The sequence below is a fragment of the Carettochelys insculpta genome, chromosome 24 (genome assembly GCF_033958435.1).
Source record: "Carettochelys insculpta isolate YL-2023 chromosome 24, ASM3395843v1, whole genome shotgun sequence".
Classification (NCBI taxonomy): Eukaryota; Metazoa; Chordata; order Testudines; family Carettochelyidae; genus Carettochelys; species Carettochelys insculpta.
The window spans coordinates 8,102,372-8,118,749 of NC_134160.1; the positions used below are offsets into that span (position 1 = coordinate 8,102,372).

At 48.1% G+C, this 16,378-nt stretch overlaps 1 protein-coding gene across 1 annotated transcript in view; it reads left to right on the plus strand.

The window, feature by feature from the left end:
* GRHL3 (grainyhead like transcription factor 3) overlaps nt 1-16,378 on the plus strand; it is a 36,584-nt gene that overhangs the window by 16,558 nt on the left and 3,648 nt on the right. The window contains exons 9-15 of the mRNA XM_074976239.1: nt 616-774; nt 3,840-3,918; nt 5,599-5,732; nt 7,052-7,089; nt 7,781-7,869; nt 8,477-8,562; nt 10,023-10,087. Coding sequence (XP_074832340.1) covers nt 616-774; nt 3,840-3,918; nt 5,599-5,732; nt 7,052-7,089; nt 7,781-7,869; nt 8,477-8,562; nt 10,023-10,087 — 650 coding nt within the window. The remainder of the gene's footprint in view (nt 1-615; nt 775-3,839; nt 3,919-5,598; nt 5,733-7,051; nt 7,090-7,780; nt 7,870-8,476; nt 8,563-10,022; nt 10,088-16,378) is intronic.

The following is a 16,378-nucleotide window of genomic DNA, read 5'->3' on the forward strand; positions in this document are numbered from 1 at the left end:
GGGGAGTGGGGGATGTAGGTTCTATTCCCTTCTCTGCTACTGGCCTTCAAGTTGCTTCCCTTGTCTGTGCCTCAGTTTCCCTATCAGTAAAATTGTACTCCTCTCCCTTTGTTTATTAAAAGAAAAGGGCAATAAATAGACAGTTTCAGCCATCTCCATGGAAGGAGGCTGATTTAGCCAGTGTCTGGAAAGTGCAGATGGGAAGACACGAGGAAGGGAAATGGCTTTGCCGTAGCACAGAGGCAGTACGTGGTCATGATGGGCATATAGCGAGTACAGCCTATGGGCCAAATTCCCCATCATCCCACACCTGATGCAGCCATTTACACCAGTGCATAGTTAGGCATCAGGCAGGACTGAATTGGACTGGTAGTGTTACACTCCCTCCTGGCAGGTGTAAATGACTGCAGGAATGTGGTGCAGTGCAGCAGAGAATCTGCTATCTTGAGATTGTCAAAGCGTGTCTGGATACATGCTGGATGAAAATTGGGCAGGCTGGACAGATCAATCTCATCAGGGTCAATTGCCTTTGATTACGTCCTTCCCTCTGTCACTTAAAATCCCAGGCTTGCAGGTTAGCATTCAAGCAGTGACATTCTCCCTTCTTATCTGCAGGTTTTTATTGGGGTGAATTGCCTGAGCACAGACTTCTCCTCCCAGAAAGGAGTGAAGGGCGTCCCTTTAAACCTCCAGATCGACACCTACGACTATGGCCCGGGGACAAACCGGCTGGTGCACCGAGCTGTCTGTCAGATCAAGATCTTCTGCGATAAGGTAAAGCATCTCCCTTGCTTCAGAGAACTGCTTCCAGGGAATTTTATAACTCGCTCCAAATGAGCACAAGAGACCTGGAGTTGGAGGGTGGTGAGGGCCCAGAACAAACCCACAGGGGACGGCAATATTGAATAGACAGGTTCAGCCATCTCCATGGGAGGAGGCTCATTTAGCCAGATTAGCAGGATCACTCAGCTGACAGAAGTTAGAGATGGACAGACCTATTGGATCATCCTGTCCATCCCTGGCTTAATCCATCCATTCTGCCCTGCAACTTATCCTCTAGTCCTATAAAATATTAAAACTCAAGCTTTTCACACTCCTTTCACTTGAGTGGCTGATTTGCAGTCTGGTAGCTCTCAGTCTGCGAAGGCTTTTCCTGATGTTTAGCCAGTATTTTCCACTGTAAAGGGGGTGGCTTTTTCTTAGCTTTAGAAATATCAGAAAGGCTAAATTTGGTCTGGTCTTGCTTTCATGAAGGGCCTCTGGGCAGTGTCCAGGCTATTGACTCGGAGTCCCTGCCCCTTGGGAAGTGGAATCTTTTTAAGAAGGGCTTCCGGTATCCTAAGTGTTAATTAGTCAGTGAAGTTAATGATAGGTTAATTAAAAAGATTTAAGTAATTTTAATAGTCCCCTTTCAGCTGATCAAATTTTATGCTCTTAGGCCATGTCTACACTAGCCAAAAACTTCGAAATGGCCATGCAAATGGCCATTTCGAAGTTTACTAATGAAGCGCTGAAATATATGTTCAGCGCCTCATTAGAATGCGGGTGGCCGTGGCACTTCGAAATTGACGTGGCTCGTCGCCGTGCGGCTCATCCAGACAGGGCTCCTTTTCAAAAGGACCCCGGCTACTTTAGAATCCCCTTATTCCTATGAGCAAATAGGAATAAGGAGACTTCGAAGTTGCTGGGGTCCTTTCGAAAAGGAGCCACGTGGCAGCAAGCCACGTCAATTTCAAAGTGCCGCGGCCGCCCGCCTGCTAATGAGGTGCTGAATATATATTTCAGCGCTTCATTAGTAAACTTCGAAATGGCCATTTGCATGGCCATTTCCAAGTTTTTGGCTAGTGTAGACGTATCCTTAGAGTCATCCGGTTGCCACAGAACCTTCTGATCTAAAACAGATTACGTGTCTGGTCAGGTGCTCAGTTACCAGGGTGATAGGTAGATAGGCAGTCAGCATTAACTCAACAGGGAGGCACTGTGGCTTAGAGGATGACACACGTGCACTACAAGGCTGGAATGTAGCAGGTCTGAGTTCTAGTCCCTGTTCTGCTAGTGGCCTCCAAGATGATGCTGGGCAAGTCCTTCCTCTGTCTGTGATTTGGTTTCGCCATCTGTAAAAATGATACTTTTCTCCCTTTGTAAATTGCTTTGAGATCTGCAGGTGAATAGTGCAATGTACAAACAATGGGGTGGGTGGTATTATCATTATTAAAAGGCAAATAAAACTGATGAGGGATATAGAATAGCTTCTGCCTGAGGAGAGGTTAATAAGATTGGGACTTTTCAGCTTGGAAAAGAAACACCTCAAGGGGGACATGATAGAGCCAGGGACTCTCAAGCGTCATTGCACTGTGACCCACTTCTGACAACAAAAATTATTACACCTTCCCCAGGAGTGGGAAGCAAAGCTTGAGCCTGCCACCCCTGCCAACCCTGGCTGCGGAGTGGGTCAAAACCAAACCTTAAGTCCCAGTGCCTTGGGCTGGAGGAGTGGGACGGGTGCAGAGTCACAGCCCTTGTGCTTTGGCCCCAGGCCCCATAAAGTCTAATGCCCAGCTCTGGCTACCCCTTTCAGGGTAGTGACACACATCAGGGTCCCAATCTACAGTTTGAAAACTGCAGTGATGGAGGGTATAAAATCATGACTGGTGTGGAGACAGTTAAATGAGGAAGCACAATTTACTCCTTCTTATAATACAAGAACTGTGGGGTCACCAAATGAAATTAATCGGCTACAGGTTTAAAACAAAAGGGAAGTATTTCTTCCTACAACACATGGTCCACAACCTGTGGAACTCCTTGCCAGAGGGTGCTGTGAAGGCCAGGACTATAACAGGGTTCAGAAAAGAGCTAGCTAAGTTCATGGAGGGCAGGTCAGTCAATGACTATCACCCAGGATGGGCGGCAGCCTCTCTTTGCCAGAAGCTGGGAATGGGTGATAGAGGATGGATCGCTTGATGATTCCCTGCATTAAGTGCCAACTCTGTGGGAGCTCCAGGGCTGGAGCACCCATAGAGAAAAGTTGTGGGAGTGGGTGGAAAGAAGTGGGGACAGAAAGGAGGCAGAGTGGCGCAGGAAGTGGCAGGGCAGAGGCTTATCTGAGGGGGTGCAGTGGGGATGGGACTTGCGCAGGGGGATTGAGCAATCCAGCTGTGATTATCTGTTCTGCTCATTCCCTCTGGGGCACCTGGCCTTGGTCACAGTCAGGAGACAGGACACTGGGCTGGATGGAACTTTGGTCTGACCTGTATGGCTGTACCTAAAAGGCTCCTACTGGACCTTTTCAAACCTTGTGTCATCATGAACAGCACCTTGTTTCTGTGCCTGTACAGCTGTCACATCAATAGGCATGGAGACTGACAGGGTCGGTGGCCTTTTGTTTATCCCCATTTAAGAGACAGGTGTCCAATAAAACCAATGACAAGGGGCCAGATTCTCTGCTGAGGCACAATTTCCACTGACCTCAGTGAACGTGCACCAGCAGGGGATTTAGCTCAATCTCATTAGCATATTAAAAGGCAAAAGTAAGGCATGGTCTGAGTCCAGTCACCTCAGAGCTTATCCCAGCTCTGCCACAGATTCACCCTTTTGGTCTTGGGTAAGTCTCTTAGCCTCACCGGGCCTCAGTTTCCCCAGGACGTTTGGTGTAAAGTGGAGAACTGCTCAGTGGAGTCTGTTCTGGTATGGCTATGATCTGAAGAAGTGGGTCTGTCCCATGAAAGCTCATCACCTAATAAATTATTTTGGTAGTCTTTAAAGTGCTACTGGACTGCTTTTTTGCTAATGCTATAGTTAAACTACAGTTCGTTCTAATAACTGCCTAACCTTCTGTACAGGGAGCAGAGAGGAAAATGAGAGATGATGAGCGCAAGCAGTTCAGAAGGAAAGGGAAATGCCTGGACTCCAATAACAACGGTTAGTACAAGGACTAACGACCAGGAGGGAGTGAGGGGCCTGATCCAAAGCCCCTTTAAATCAGTAGGAATCCTTCCACTAAATTCAACGAGTGGTGGATCAGGCCCAGAGCAAGTTGCTAAGCAGGGCACTAGGAGGACATCTACCCATGCCCAGTGAAATTAGCATCAGACCGGCAGGCAGGATGGGGAGAGAGGTACACCTGGGCTCTGTCACTGGCTCACTGTGTGGCTTGGAGCAATTTGCTCAGATCCTGCCGAGAGGGGCAGAGATTAAGTTCCTAGCTAGACAGATAGCTCTAACCACCTCCATGTATCTCACTATCCCAGTGGCCAAGCCAGGTGTTGGGAGGATTTATTGGTGCTGGCTGGGAACGTGCTTTGAAAGCGCAGTCTGAGAACTGGGCTAATCTGTAGCTGCCCTCAGAATGCAAAATAACTTAACACTTGTGAAGAGAGTGACCAGGATTTGTTACGTTAATTTTCCCAGCTGCACCTTTCCTAAGGCCATGCTGCTTGCACAAGTCTGTTCCAGTGGGCTTGTTCACGTAGGGCACCTGCTAGTGCCAACAGACACTGGGGTAACAAATGGCAGATGGTTCCTTCATGGAAGAGAAGCTTTTGAAGAGCAGGTCTGGGGCGGCTGGGTGGCTCAGACTCTATATGCTGTATCACTTGTCTTCTCTCACTTCGTGGTCAGTTGGATCCAAGGTCAGTAGCCGAAGGTCCATGTGCAATGAGTTGATGGTCTGGAGCCTGTTGAATGGGCCCCTAGAGGCGGTTCCTTCAAGTAGTGAGTGAGGCTTGTAAGCCCAATGGAGGGGCTCATGTTGCTGTTCCTGTTCTGTGGTTTCTTCAGGGCTGCTAACCTCCTCCTGATAGGGACCAACACCAGCCACCTATCAGCCTGGGAGGGACTTTTTCAGGCTCCAGATCCATACATAGGTCTCAGCACAGTTCTTCTGAGCAGCATTGACTCTTTGAACTTGGTCTTGCAGCAGTGGGTGCTCTCTGGGGTTCTCTGTTCCATGCCTTCTTCCAGTTTACTCATCTTAACCTTATGACCTGCCCTCCCATTCCTGTTTTATTTCTTGTTGCCCGTGTTCCTTTGATGTCTGGGTTTGGTGGTCCCTCTCTCATCTGTGCCACCAGGGCCTTTGGGTCTAGTAAGCTCCATCCGCTGCTGCCCCTCCTCATCAGGTATGCTAGTGACTTTCACCAGCCCAAATGGCTTTACCAACAAGGACAAATAAAATCATAGAAGACTAGAACTGGAAGGGGCTTTGAGAGGTCATCAAGTCCCGTCCCCTGCACTCATGGCAGGACCAAGCACCATCTAGATCACCCTCGACAGATGTTTGTCTGACCCGCTCTTCAGTATCTCCAGTGATGGAGATACCACAACCACCCTAGGCAATTTATTCCAGTGCTTAACCACCCAAATAAAACCGCCCTTTGAAATACTCCATGGCCTCTACTCCTAATGTATCCCAGATTTGCACAGGGTAGCCTCATAGATTTACAGGCAAGAGTTAGGGTTTCATGCACTCTGCATGAGTCACTCTTAAAGCTTTGGGCTGTTTCTTCTCAGTGCATGTGCTTGAATCTGTCATAACATGATGCAGTGAAATTGCAGACTACTAAAGCTTTTCTGACACAAGATTTCTCATTGTACCCATAGGTGTGAAAGGCTGTTTGCTGTCTGGCTTTCGAGGGAACGAAATCACATACCTCAGGCCAGAGACAGATTTAGAAACCGAGCCAGTCTTGTTTATTCCAAATGTCCATTTTTCAAATCTTCAGAGATGTGGTGTGGTAAGTCCTTGTAAAAACCTTCCCTGAAAACACACACACACACACACAACTTGAAAGCTGAGTCAGTGGACTGGGTCATAGAGATAGGAGCTAATTGTGTCATGTACCACAGAAAAGAACCCACAGCATCAACCCTATTAACCAACAATCTCAAGGTCAAGGGAGATTTATTGGAGAGGTGAACTTGAGGGAAATTTTTCTCAAGAAGGGTTGTGTGAGTATTACCTGCCCATTTACACAGTGGACTGAAGAGCTGGAATGAACATAAACATTTGCTGAAAATGACTCCCTAGAAAAATAATCCATTCAAAACATCTCCACCCATGGAATAGTCCTTCACTTCTTTCCTGCCTCAATGATCCTCTCTCTGTCTGACAAGAGCTGGACTTCAGAAGAGATCAGTACTCCTCTGGAGGCCATTGCGTGAGTTGCCACCAGCCTGAGTTTGTCCAAAATGGACATGTTCAGCCATGACAACGCTATGTCCTCTCGATAGTCTTGCAACAGAATGATATTTTAGTGTAAGAGTGTCCAAGCTGGGGAACAAGAGAACATGGGCTGCAGCACATGAACCCACTGGGAAACCAAGTTCTGGATTCAGAATCAACAGAGATTCAAGCTCATTTTGTTTCTGGGAAGATGTGGATTCTGGACTGTCATCCATGGGAGAGACACCAAGATGCATGAAATTCCCTCAGGCTTTCACTTAGTCAGAAAGACTGAGTATGTGTGGGTGTTCTTTAATTACATTTTCCCAGGGAAAAAGTTAGTTTAAAGGGGGAAATGGTTGTGCAAAATTCCAACCTTTGGAAAATAAGCATGGTTGAGACTCGCCCATGTTGTTCCATCCCCAGTGGAATTATTCTAATTCTAGTGATGACATCATCAGAAGGCCATCGTTTGCACAGTACTGCATCAACCCATGGCACGTCACAACAAGGCCTTGCATGCCGCCTCCACAGACTCCTGAATGCCCTGCATTTGGATAGGCTCTTCCCATTGAAACAGAGATAATACCACTAAGTGAGTGGTGCCAAGCCTCCAGCCAGCTCAGGCAGCAGGGGATTAGCTAAGAATCGATGTTTGAAATCCTGGCTCCACTGAAGTAATTGGCAAAACTACCCTGGATTTAAATAGAGCCAGGATTTCACCCCATAATCAGCTCGCTCCCCTGGACCCTACAAAGTCATATTCTGCCTTCAGTGACATGGCTGTAGCCTAGGACAGAATCGCGTCGTGATATGTTACATGAGGATGAGCATCTTAGTGGAGAGCCCAATTAGGGGCTTAAAACTTTTTTTTTTCTTCCCCTGTTCAAGGTGCTTCCTGCTACTGCTGTTCCAAATGACATAAACAGGTAGGAAACGACCCCCCTTTGGAGGGAGAATTTATCAATCTTCTCACCTCTTTGGGCCAGTACTTGTTCTGATACCCATTGAGCTCCACTTATGCACTCCTTCCAGCTGGCTGCAGTCTTGTGTCTTGTAAAGAATGAGTCCATGTGCAGAATGGACTCAGATGACACACAAAAAGACAGCTGGGTTGTTTCCCTTTTAACCAAAAAGCCCAGTAGTTTGGGGTAAATATTGTAGTTATGGATAATCAGGGAACACAACATTTTAAAAAATCAGATAATCCCTGAACAGGCTTGGAAGGGCTTAGTTACCCAAAATCAGCTACAGCTGGACAAGAAGCTGAAGGAGTGAAATCCAGGCTTTCAAAATCACTGAGGGAGGAAGTTCACATATCCACCTTGGCCTCATCCACAGCCCACTAAAGTCAATGGAAAGACTTAATTAATTTCCATGGCTTTTGCAATGGGCCCAGTCATTCCCTGTCTTTTGCCTGAGATGTCCAACCGAACCCCTCGCTGCCTACGATCACCCACGATCCCAGGGCATTCCATGCAGGGGTGTTCTCAGTGTCCTGGCTGCAGTCCAATGCCGGTAGTGATTCTGTCGTCCCTGTTTGGGAACCTCTGCTTTCATGGTCGGAATGTTTGCTCCTGTCACAGTTCTTCCTGACAGGCGCCTGTTGTGTTTACTTAGGTTGCCATTAAAACGGAGCTGCCCCTCTTTCTCGGATGAGTTCTCTCCTTCACCCTCCAAACTAGCCAAAGAAGAAGATGCCAAGAGAGGTATTGTTGTTATCGAGAAGGTCATGGCACCTAGCAGCCCAAATCACAGCCTGGGCCCCTAGGGCTGCCGATGGGAGTGGGGCTAAGAGGGCAGTGGCCCCGGTGATTCTAAAGGGCTTTGGTTTCTGGCTGCCGTTGTAGTTGTGAGGGTGGCAGCAGCTGGAGGCCTGAGCCCTTTAGAACTGCTGCTGGAGCTCCAGGCAGTGTGCTCCGGAGCCTCATTCTACATGTACCAGCTGGCTCTGAGGGTGCTGCTTGGTCCGTGAGGCATTGAGGGATGGCCAGCCGCACCCCCTCAGCCTGAGGTCCCATCCCTCCCCACATTGCTCAGGGGCCCAACCATCTGTCAGCTGCTCTGCCAGCCCCCATGGGGCTAGGCGTGGTGCAGACATAGAACAGAAGGTCCCTGCCCCTAACTGCTTCCATAATCTTCAATCCCCATAACTAGCTTCCATATCCTGAGGGGAATTCAGTTCCTATTGCAAGTGGTTACTCGCTTGGCCCTGCTCACTCAGGATCTCCACGGAAATGGGATCCTGCGAGCTTCGCAAATGTGCTGCCAATACCTGCAACCCATGGCTTAACAGCTGCCTGTTGTCTGTCCCAGTCTTGCTGTACGTGCGGAGGGAATCTGAGGAAGTATTCGATGCTCTCATGCTGAAGACACCAGATCTCCAAGGACTCAGAAATGCTGTAAGTCAGGGCTGCCCACAGAATGGCTAGGGCCCTGGGCAAAGGGGTCGTGGGGCTGTCTCCTGGCCCCCAGGGTAGGGTCTGGGGAAGAAGAGGCAGAGCTGGGGCCTAGCAGGAGTTATTAAAAGGCCCTGAGGCTCTGACCGTTGCCGTGGTAGCAGTGGCCGCCATGAGCCCTGATTCCTTTTTAGTCGCTGTGCCCCCATCCGCTCCACCGGCAGCCCTGCAGTTGAGTTCTAGGAAACTACAGTGGAGTTCGCTTCCTGTGCAGGAGTTTGGCACAAGGACTGGGCGCTACTTTTACCTCACATCAGCCCCATTTTAAGACTCTCAGTGGGGCATAGGCCTTGTGTTCAGAATTCCACCCCAGTGAATAAGTCAGCCAAAGCTTTGAGGTCAATCGTGTGAGAGGTGACTACTCTCCTTATTAGTGCAGCCTTTTGTTCCAGGGACTTTATATTGTGATCTGGTTTCTCCTTTTATTAGTGTTTTCATATTTTATATCTGTAAAATGCCCCTCACCGTTCCCTGGCTCTATCTCCTTGAGATCTGAAGCCAGGGCAAGTCTGTCTGCTTTCTACCTTGGGCTGGAATTCTCTGTTTGAGGAGCATACAGGGCATATTTCTCTGATGATTATCAGAAGAATCCCTGATAACCCCAGCTCCTCTTTGGGGTGGGGTGGGGTGGGAATAAAACAAACAGTAACCCTCTATGATCCAGTGGTGCCTTTGTGCCAGTGTTTAGAGGGGGGTGGTTGCTTTAGCAAACATTTAAAAACAGAGCAGGGACAGGTTGCAGAATGTCAGATTATATTTGCCTCCCTGTGGCAATGCAGACAAGAGCCTTCAGAGAAAATGTTGCTGGGTGAATGAAAAACTCTCCCTCAGCTTCTAAACCTTCTCAGAGCATCATCAAAGGGCTCATGATGCCTCTGCTAGAAGCCTTTTCAGCTTGACCCAAAACTTAAGCAAAAACTCCTGCTCAGGAGGGATTCAGGGCTATCAGAGCCAGACATGTACTTTTTGTTGGTAACGAGCAGCATCAAACCAAAAGCTCTAAGATCCAGGGACTCTGCACAGGTGCATTAATCTCTCTCGCTGCATAGGTAGTTGCAGCTCTGGGGCTTAAATAAATTAGATGGAGATGGGAAAGGAAGGGAAACAGAGAGGAGACTTCCCAATGCCACATACCACTTTAGTGGTGGAGCCACTTGTAGCATCCACGTCTTCTGAAATGCACTGAGCCCTGCTGCATCAGCAAAAAGCCAAGTTACTGTTGTCACAGCTTCAATAGCTGCAGTGTGAGGAGATCTAACATTATTTTTATACGGAGATGTGGTGGTGGGGGGAATCCTCCAGCACTGAGAGACCCAAAGGCAAAGATCCCTTTTATTTTATCTCCTGAAACTTCATTTTTGCAGGTGCAAAAAGACTGAAAAGTATCGTGTTTTCTCCCACAGATTTCAGAAAAATATGGGCTGCCTGAAGAAAGCATCTATAAAGTCTATAAAAAATGCAAACGAGGGTAAGCAAATTTCCAATCTCTATTTGCACTGGGGGCCTAGAATCTGTGTACCCTTTGGTGCCTAGCCATGGGATGAAATTGTATTTTAACAAGATAATAAATACCAAAGTTATGTGAGGTCTGTGCCGTTTGGAGGAGATAAAACACAGAACCCTTTCTGCCCTTTAACGATGTGGGATAATGTTTGTTCATACTGACTTTATTTTGAGTGGTGAAGCCGCCTAAGGAAAGGTGGGGTTGGGGGGAGCTGGTTGAGTGGTTTATTGGACAATCTCTGAGAGAGGGAGTCTGAACTTCAAGTGAATTTATCTTATTTCAATCTGTACGGGACAAATGTTTGCTTCTCGCGGCTAGTATGCATAACTGGCACCAGGCCTTGTCCTCATGGGACTGGCCAGCATGGACACTGAATATTCTTTGGGCTGCAGAGAAAACAGAGCAGGTAGAAAGCTTTGCCCCCACCTTCTGATCTGTCAGGTTTAATTTTTTGTTTGTATACCCTCCAGCCCCTGAGTGTGGGATTTAAACTGGGGGATCTGGGGGGGGTAGTGGTTTGGGGATGATGGTCTTTCCCCCACCACAACTCAGGTCAACTATAATAATAATTAACTATAATAAACATAGTGTTATTATTATTAATGCATTTTTCCTTTTTTAAATGAAATAACTATATGAATATGCAAACATGAGAGGGCACAATTGTGCATTCTTGCCTCAGGCGCAAAATAAGTTAGTTATGGCTCTGCTCCACCACCCCATTTTTGAAGTGCCTTAGGTCACCAAGTCTTCCTGAATTGTCAGAATGGGTCCCCGTCTGGAAAAGGTTGCGAACCGCTGATCAAGATGACCAGAGATTTAGCCCCATGCTCTGGTGTCCATAAACCTGACCACCAGAAACTGGGAGAGGAAAACTCCACGACTATCCTGTTCTGCCCACTTCCCCTGATGCTCATGTACTGGCTGTTGCTGGAGACAAGCTACTGGACAAGAGGGACAATGGGTGACACCCAATAGTAGCTTTAGGGGAATAGACACTTTCAGGGTGGTGGAACAGGGTCTCTTCGCTTTCAGCTGATCTTTTCAGACTGTAAAGCCAATCAGGCAAACGGTTTACTGCTAATCTTCTGTCAAAAGGCTCATGTTGCCAGACAAAGAATCCCTCGAGTGCTCTTTCGTTATGCCCTACCCCTGCTGAGGCGCTTGTTGTGTCTGGAAAACAGTGGTCTTGCGGCCCCTGAGCTGCAGCTTGACGTTCTTGTGTAGTAACTGGAGGTTTTGGTAATTATCACTTGGAAGCTGCAAAGAGCAAATAAGAGCAATGTCCTCCTCGGAGACAGAGAATAGCTTCGTTAATCTGCCATTGTCTGAAAGGGAGGCTTTGAACGTAGAAACTGAAGTATCCCACCTAACCACGAGGTGATCCTTTGCCTGGAAAGGGCTCAAGAATTTCACCTGAGTGGCGTCTTGCTTGCTTTGCCAAGTAACCCCAGAGAAAACGCCCCCGGTGCTGGCACAGCAGGTGGGAGATTGGGTTATTTTCTAACCTAACCATGTGCACAGTGTGATTTTTGAGGTGTAACCAGACCTGACAGGGTATGCCCCCACACCCTCCATGACAAACACATCTCCCCTAAGAGAAGAGCTGGTGTAATGCTTGCCCTTAAGAGAATGCGGGGGGGACCCTGGGAAATCAGCTATTTCTTAGTTCAGTTAGTGAGTGATTTGGTGGTGGACCCCATACAGATGAAGCCAACTCCTCATCAGCCTACTGCTGTTCTCCTTCCAGTTCCTAGGTCAGCCCCAAAGCTGCTGCTTCTGAACTGCTCTTTGTAAGGCAACCTAAGAGTACATCTACACTTACTGGGAGATCAGCATGGTCAGGGTCGATCCTCTAAGGTTTGATTTTGTGTGCCTGGTGGGGACATGTGAAATCGAGCTATCATGGTTGACAGTTGACCCTTGTGCTCCTCATTCTCATGAGGACCAAGGAAGGTCAGTTGGAGAGGTTCTTCCTTCAGCCTCCCTCAGTAAGGCTGGTCAGGTAAGTCGATCGTAGATATGTTGGTTCCAGCTACACGATTGCCATAGCGGGAATTACATATCTAGGATTGACTTTAAGGTCTAGTGTAAATGTGCTCTTAAAAACCCCTAATCTCTGTGAGTGCCCCAGGATGCTGAGGGGAGAGTTTTACTGTGTTTGGATTTGCAGAGTAGTGTGGCGTTTGCTGAACCATAGTTGCTTTGGGGCAGTGCTTGTGTGTGTGTGTGTGTGTGTGTGTGTGTGTGTGTGTGTGTGTGTGTGTGTGTGTGTGTGCGCGCATGCGCGCGCACGCGCCAGTATTCAGTATCGGCAAGTACCAACACAGAAAAAGCACTGCTTTGGGGCATTAGCTGAAATGTACTTTAAACATGCATTGTTCTTCCAACCCACTAAGATATGCGCAAATAAAGCCAACTCCTCTGCTGTGTTTTCCTAGCAGTGAGAGACACTGAGTTAACGGCTGGTGTCTCTTGTACAGTTTCACATGTGAAAACCCCTGCAGGGCTTGATCCTCACTGAAAGGAATGGGCAAAATGTTCCACTGGCGTAAAATGGCATAGCTCTGCCAAATGGGAAAAGTTCAGTGAAAAAAAACATTAGAGATTTGGAGTGGCTGCTCTGTGAGGTGAGATTAAAAAGACTGGGACTTTTCAGCTTAGAAAATAGGAGCCTAAGAGGGGATATGATAGAGGTCTATAAAATCATGAGCGGTGTAGAGAAAGTCAGTAAGGAAAAGTTACTTCTTTGTTTCCCAAACACAAAAACTAGCGGCAGCCAAATGAAATTAATAGGTAGCAGGTTTAAAACCAACAAAAGGAAGTCTTTCTTCACACAACACGCAGTCAGCCTGGGGAACTCCTCACCAAAGGATGTTGTGAAGACCAGGACTTTAACAGGCTTAAAAAAAAAAAATGAATTCATGGTCCATCAATGGCTACTAGCCAGGATGGGTAAGAATAGTGTCCTCAGCCTCTGTTTGTCAGAAGCTGGGCAGGGGTGATGGAGGAAGGATCATTTGGTGATTGCCTGTTCTGGTCATTCCCTCTGGGGCACCTGGCATTGGCCGTTGTTGGGGACAGGATGCTGGGCTGACGCAGCACTGTATGGGTATTCTTAAGAGGGGATCTGGCCCATTGACTTCAGCGAGTGGGTACATCCCTGGGAACGAGCTAATTGCTGTTGTCCAGAATGTGTTCTGAATTCAATAACTCCGAGCCACCCCTTCCCCCAAGTGTGCCCTCCCTTCGCCCGACGGGTGGAAAGACGCGTACACTGCTAGGAGCCTTTTCATAAATCTAGACAGAGCGTCCTCCCCACACACTGAGATAGGATTGCGCTTTGCAAGCACCAGTGACTGCCTGAAAATGAACACGTTGTTTGTACTGGCTGAGGCCCAGGATTTCAGCACAGAGCGAGACCTAGAAGAGAGTTCAAACCATGCCAGGGTGTGCAGTAGGTGGCCCTGGAGGTTTTGGTAATGGGTCTCCGGCTAAGCCCTGCACCTAACAAGGAGGGAGGGGAGTACCACCAGCGGCCAGGTTCAGCTTAAAGTGACTCTTGCTGCTGCCCCGTTTTGCTGATCGCTGTGTGAGTTGGCGCAAAATGGCCTTCTCTGGCGGGATCTTTGAACATGGCAGCGGCGTCGGTCAGGGAGTTCGATACTGATGCCAGCGGGAACAGAGCAGCCAGCCACCCCGAGAGCCTCTGAAAAGCCCATCCCATGGCTCGTGGCCCACATTCAGCAGAGTGCTGAAATAGATGCATAGCTGTGAGCAAACATGTAGCCCTGACTTCCCGGGGACTTACGTGCTTAGGTAGGGCCCTGAGCTGCTTCCTCACTCAAGGCCTTAAGCTACAGCTTGACAGCCCTGGAGACTGGCACCTGCTAGCCAAAGACCAAGGACCCTGTGGGCAGCAGCGGTGCAAGTCCCACCCTGAGCCTCCCCCTCAACCTTGACCCAGAGGAGACCTATCTGAAGCCGCTCAGTCCCCTGTTCAATGGCTTCTTTGCTGAGACTGTCTTGGGGTTGCCACTAGTGATGTGGGCACCAAGCAGCCAGCAGAGGGATGGCGGGAGGGCAAAGGAGGCAGTTGCCCCCCCACCCCAAGCCTGCTCCAGCCATGAGGAGGGCCAGTGCCGTGGTCCATCAGCACTGAGGGCTGACTGCCCTAGGCCCCTTCTGCCTTTGACCCTGCTCCTTCCAGGCTGCAGAGCCGGGCCCCCCTACCACCTTGTGGCGGCTGGGATAACTACTTAGTTATTGCTAACGTAGGTCAGAACTGACTACGCTGCCCCGCTGTGTGAATCTCTGGCACAACTGCGTCCCCCACACAGAGGAGTTCCAGGGAGGCAGGAGAAATTGTCTGGCCTGGTTGAGGGAACCACCTAAGGCTTGACTTTTTTTTTTTTTTATTCTGTTACTATCATAGAACACTAGAACTGGAAGGGACCTCAAGAGGTCATCCAGTCTAGTCCCCTGCCTTCATGGCAGGACCAAGCACCATCTAGACCAGGCGTGTCCAGCCCGCGGGCCGCAGGCGGCCCTGGACAGCTAGTAATGCGGCCCCACAAGATCGTAAACTTTTAACATTATTATGTGATTTTATATACATTAACTATGTTATATATTTTATATGCGGCCCAAGACAATTCCTCTTCACTCAATGCGGCCCAGGCAAGCCAAAAGGTTGGACACCCATGATCTAGACGATGTCAATATCTGATACGAAGTTCAAGTTATAAAGTAACAAATGCTTGAGAGAGAATTAATTAAGGGTTCTTATCCCTGCCCCAAATGGGGGAACAAGGAAGCATTTCATGAAATTCAAAAGCAACACATGTAAAGCAAATGGAAAACTTTCCTATGCAACTTGTAATTAGACTTTGAAACTCAGTGCCACCAGTTACTGTTGAGCACATACTTGTCCTGGGGAAATTCTGCCTTTGGAACCATAATAAAATTGCAAAATTCCCTCAGGACTGACATATCTTACTCTAATTCAAACTCTGCTACAATCTGCTAGATCTTAAGAATATTGAGAAATGTTTCCTGATCTCCCAGCCTTAATTTTCCTTTTGCATGATTTCATGCCTTTACTCCACCCTAAGCACATCTCTTTCTCATTGCTGTTTGCTTTGTGGGCCTTAGCTGGTATAAACCGTTGTGGCTCAATGGAGCTATCATGATTTACACCATCTGAGGACACAGAATCATGAGATCCTTATCAACAATGTGACCTACTGTGCCTGTCCCCCAGAGGTAGAGGAAGCGAATTTCAGGATGACTCAGTAGAAGCAATGGACAAGCTTTGGGCTTTGGTCTTGATCTGTGATCTAAAGTCTGGATTTCTGTTACCAGTATCTTTTTTTGATTGAGAACTTGGACTGGAAACCTAGTAGCATGAGGTTTGAATGACTTCCAGTGCCCCCTGCTTTAGGGTGAATGAGAGAGAACTCGTGTAATTTTGGATGCAAAGAATCTCCTCCCATGTTGGCAACAAGTGCAGCAGCATGCAAACAGCTGGTATAGAAAGTTGACCCAACTTTTCCAAGTCTCCCATTAAAGCTTGTGTCTGATTCAGACCTAGATGAAGGTTTGATTCAGTTAATATTTTGAACTTTACTCTGCATCTATAGTGGGCTTTCATTAGAAACTTCCCAAGTGCCTGGGGATACTAGCTATGTCATTCTACAGATGGGAAAACTGAGGGATGTGGTGATTAGCTAGTGTCACATAGGAAGTTGGTGGAGAGCTGGGAATGGTCTCCCAGGTGCCTGCTCTCGCAACTAGACACATTTGTCTCTCTCTCTCTCTTTTTAAATCAGAGCTGACATGTTCACCAGTATTCCCTCTAATTTTTTCTATCCATGGGCAGAATAAATTTTGTTATGTGCACCAAGGCACATGTGGATGTGCACCGCCAATTGAAACACCCTGCTTCCTACTGTGGGTGGCTGTGAATGTTCTGCTAATTAGCTGGGTGGCACCTGAATCTCTCTTGGGTGGCAGCCCAAGCTCTCCACTTACAGGGAACACTGGTATTCACCCCTTCTTATCAGTAAGTAGCATTTTTCAAAGCTGAAACAAGACTGGGTGGGACAAGTCACCTCTGGACCGGATGCCTTTCCCAGCCGCAGGTGGATGAAGGACTTTCTGGAGAAGCCTCATTTGTCATTTAAAGCCCTCTTGATTTTGGGTTGCAGAAAGCAGCATCATGGGGCACGCCTGTGTGACACAGCCCTAAACTTC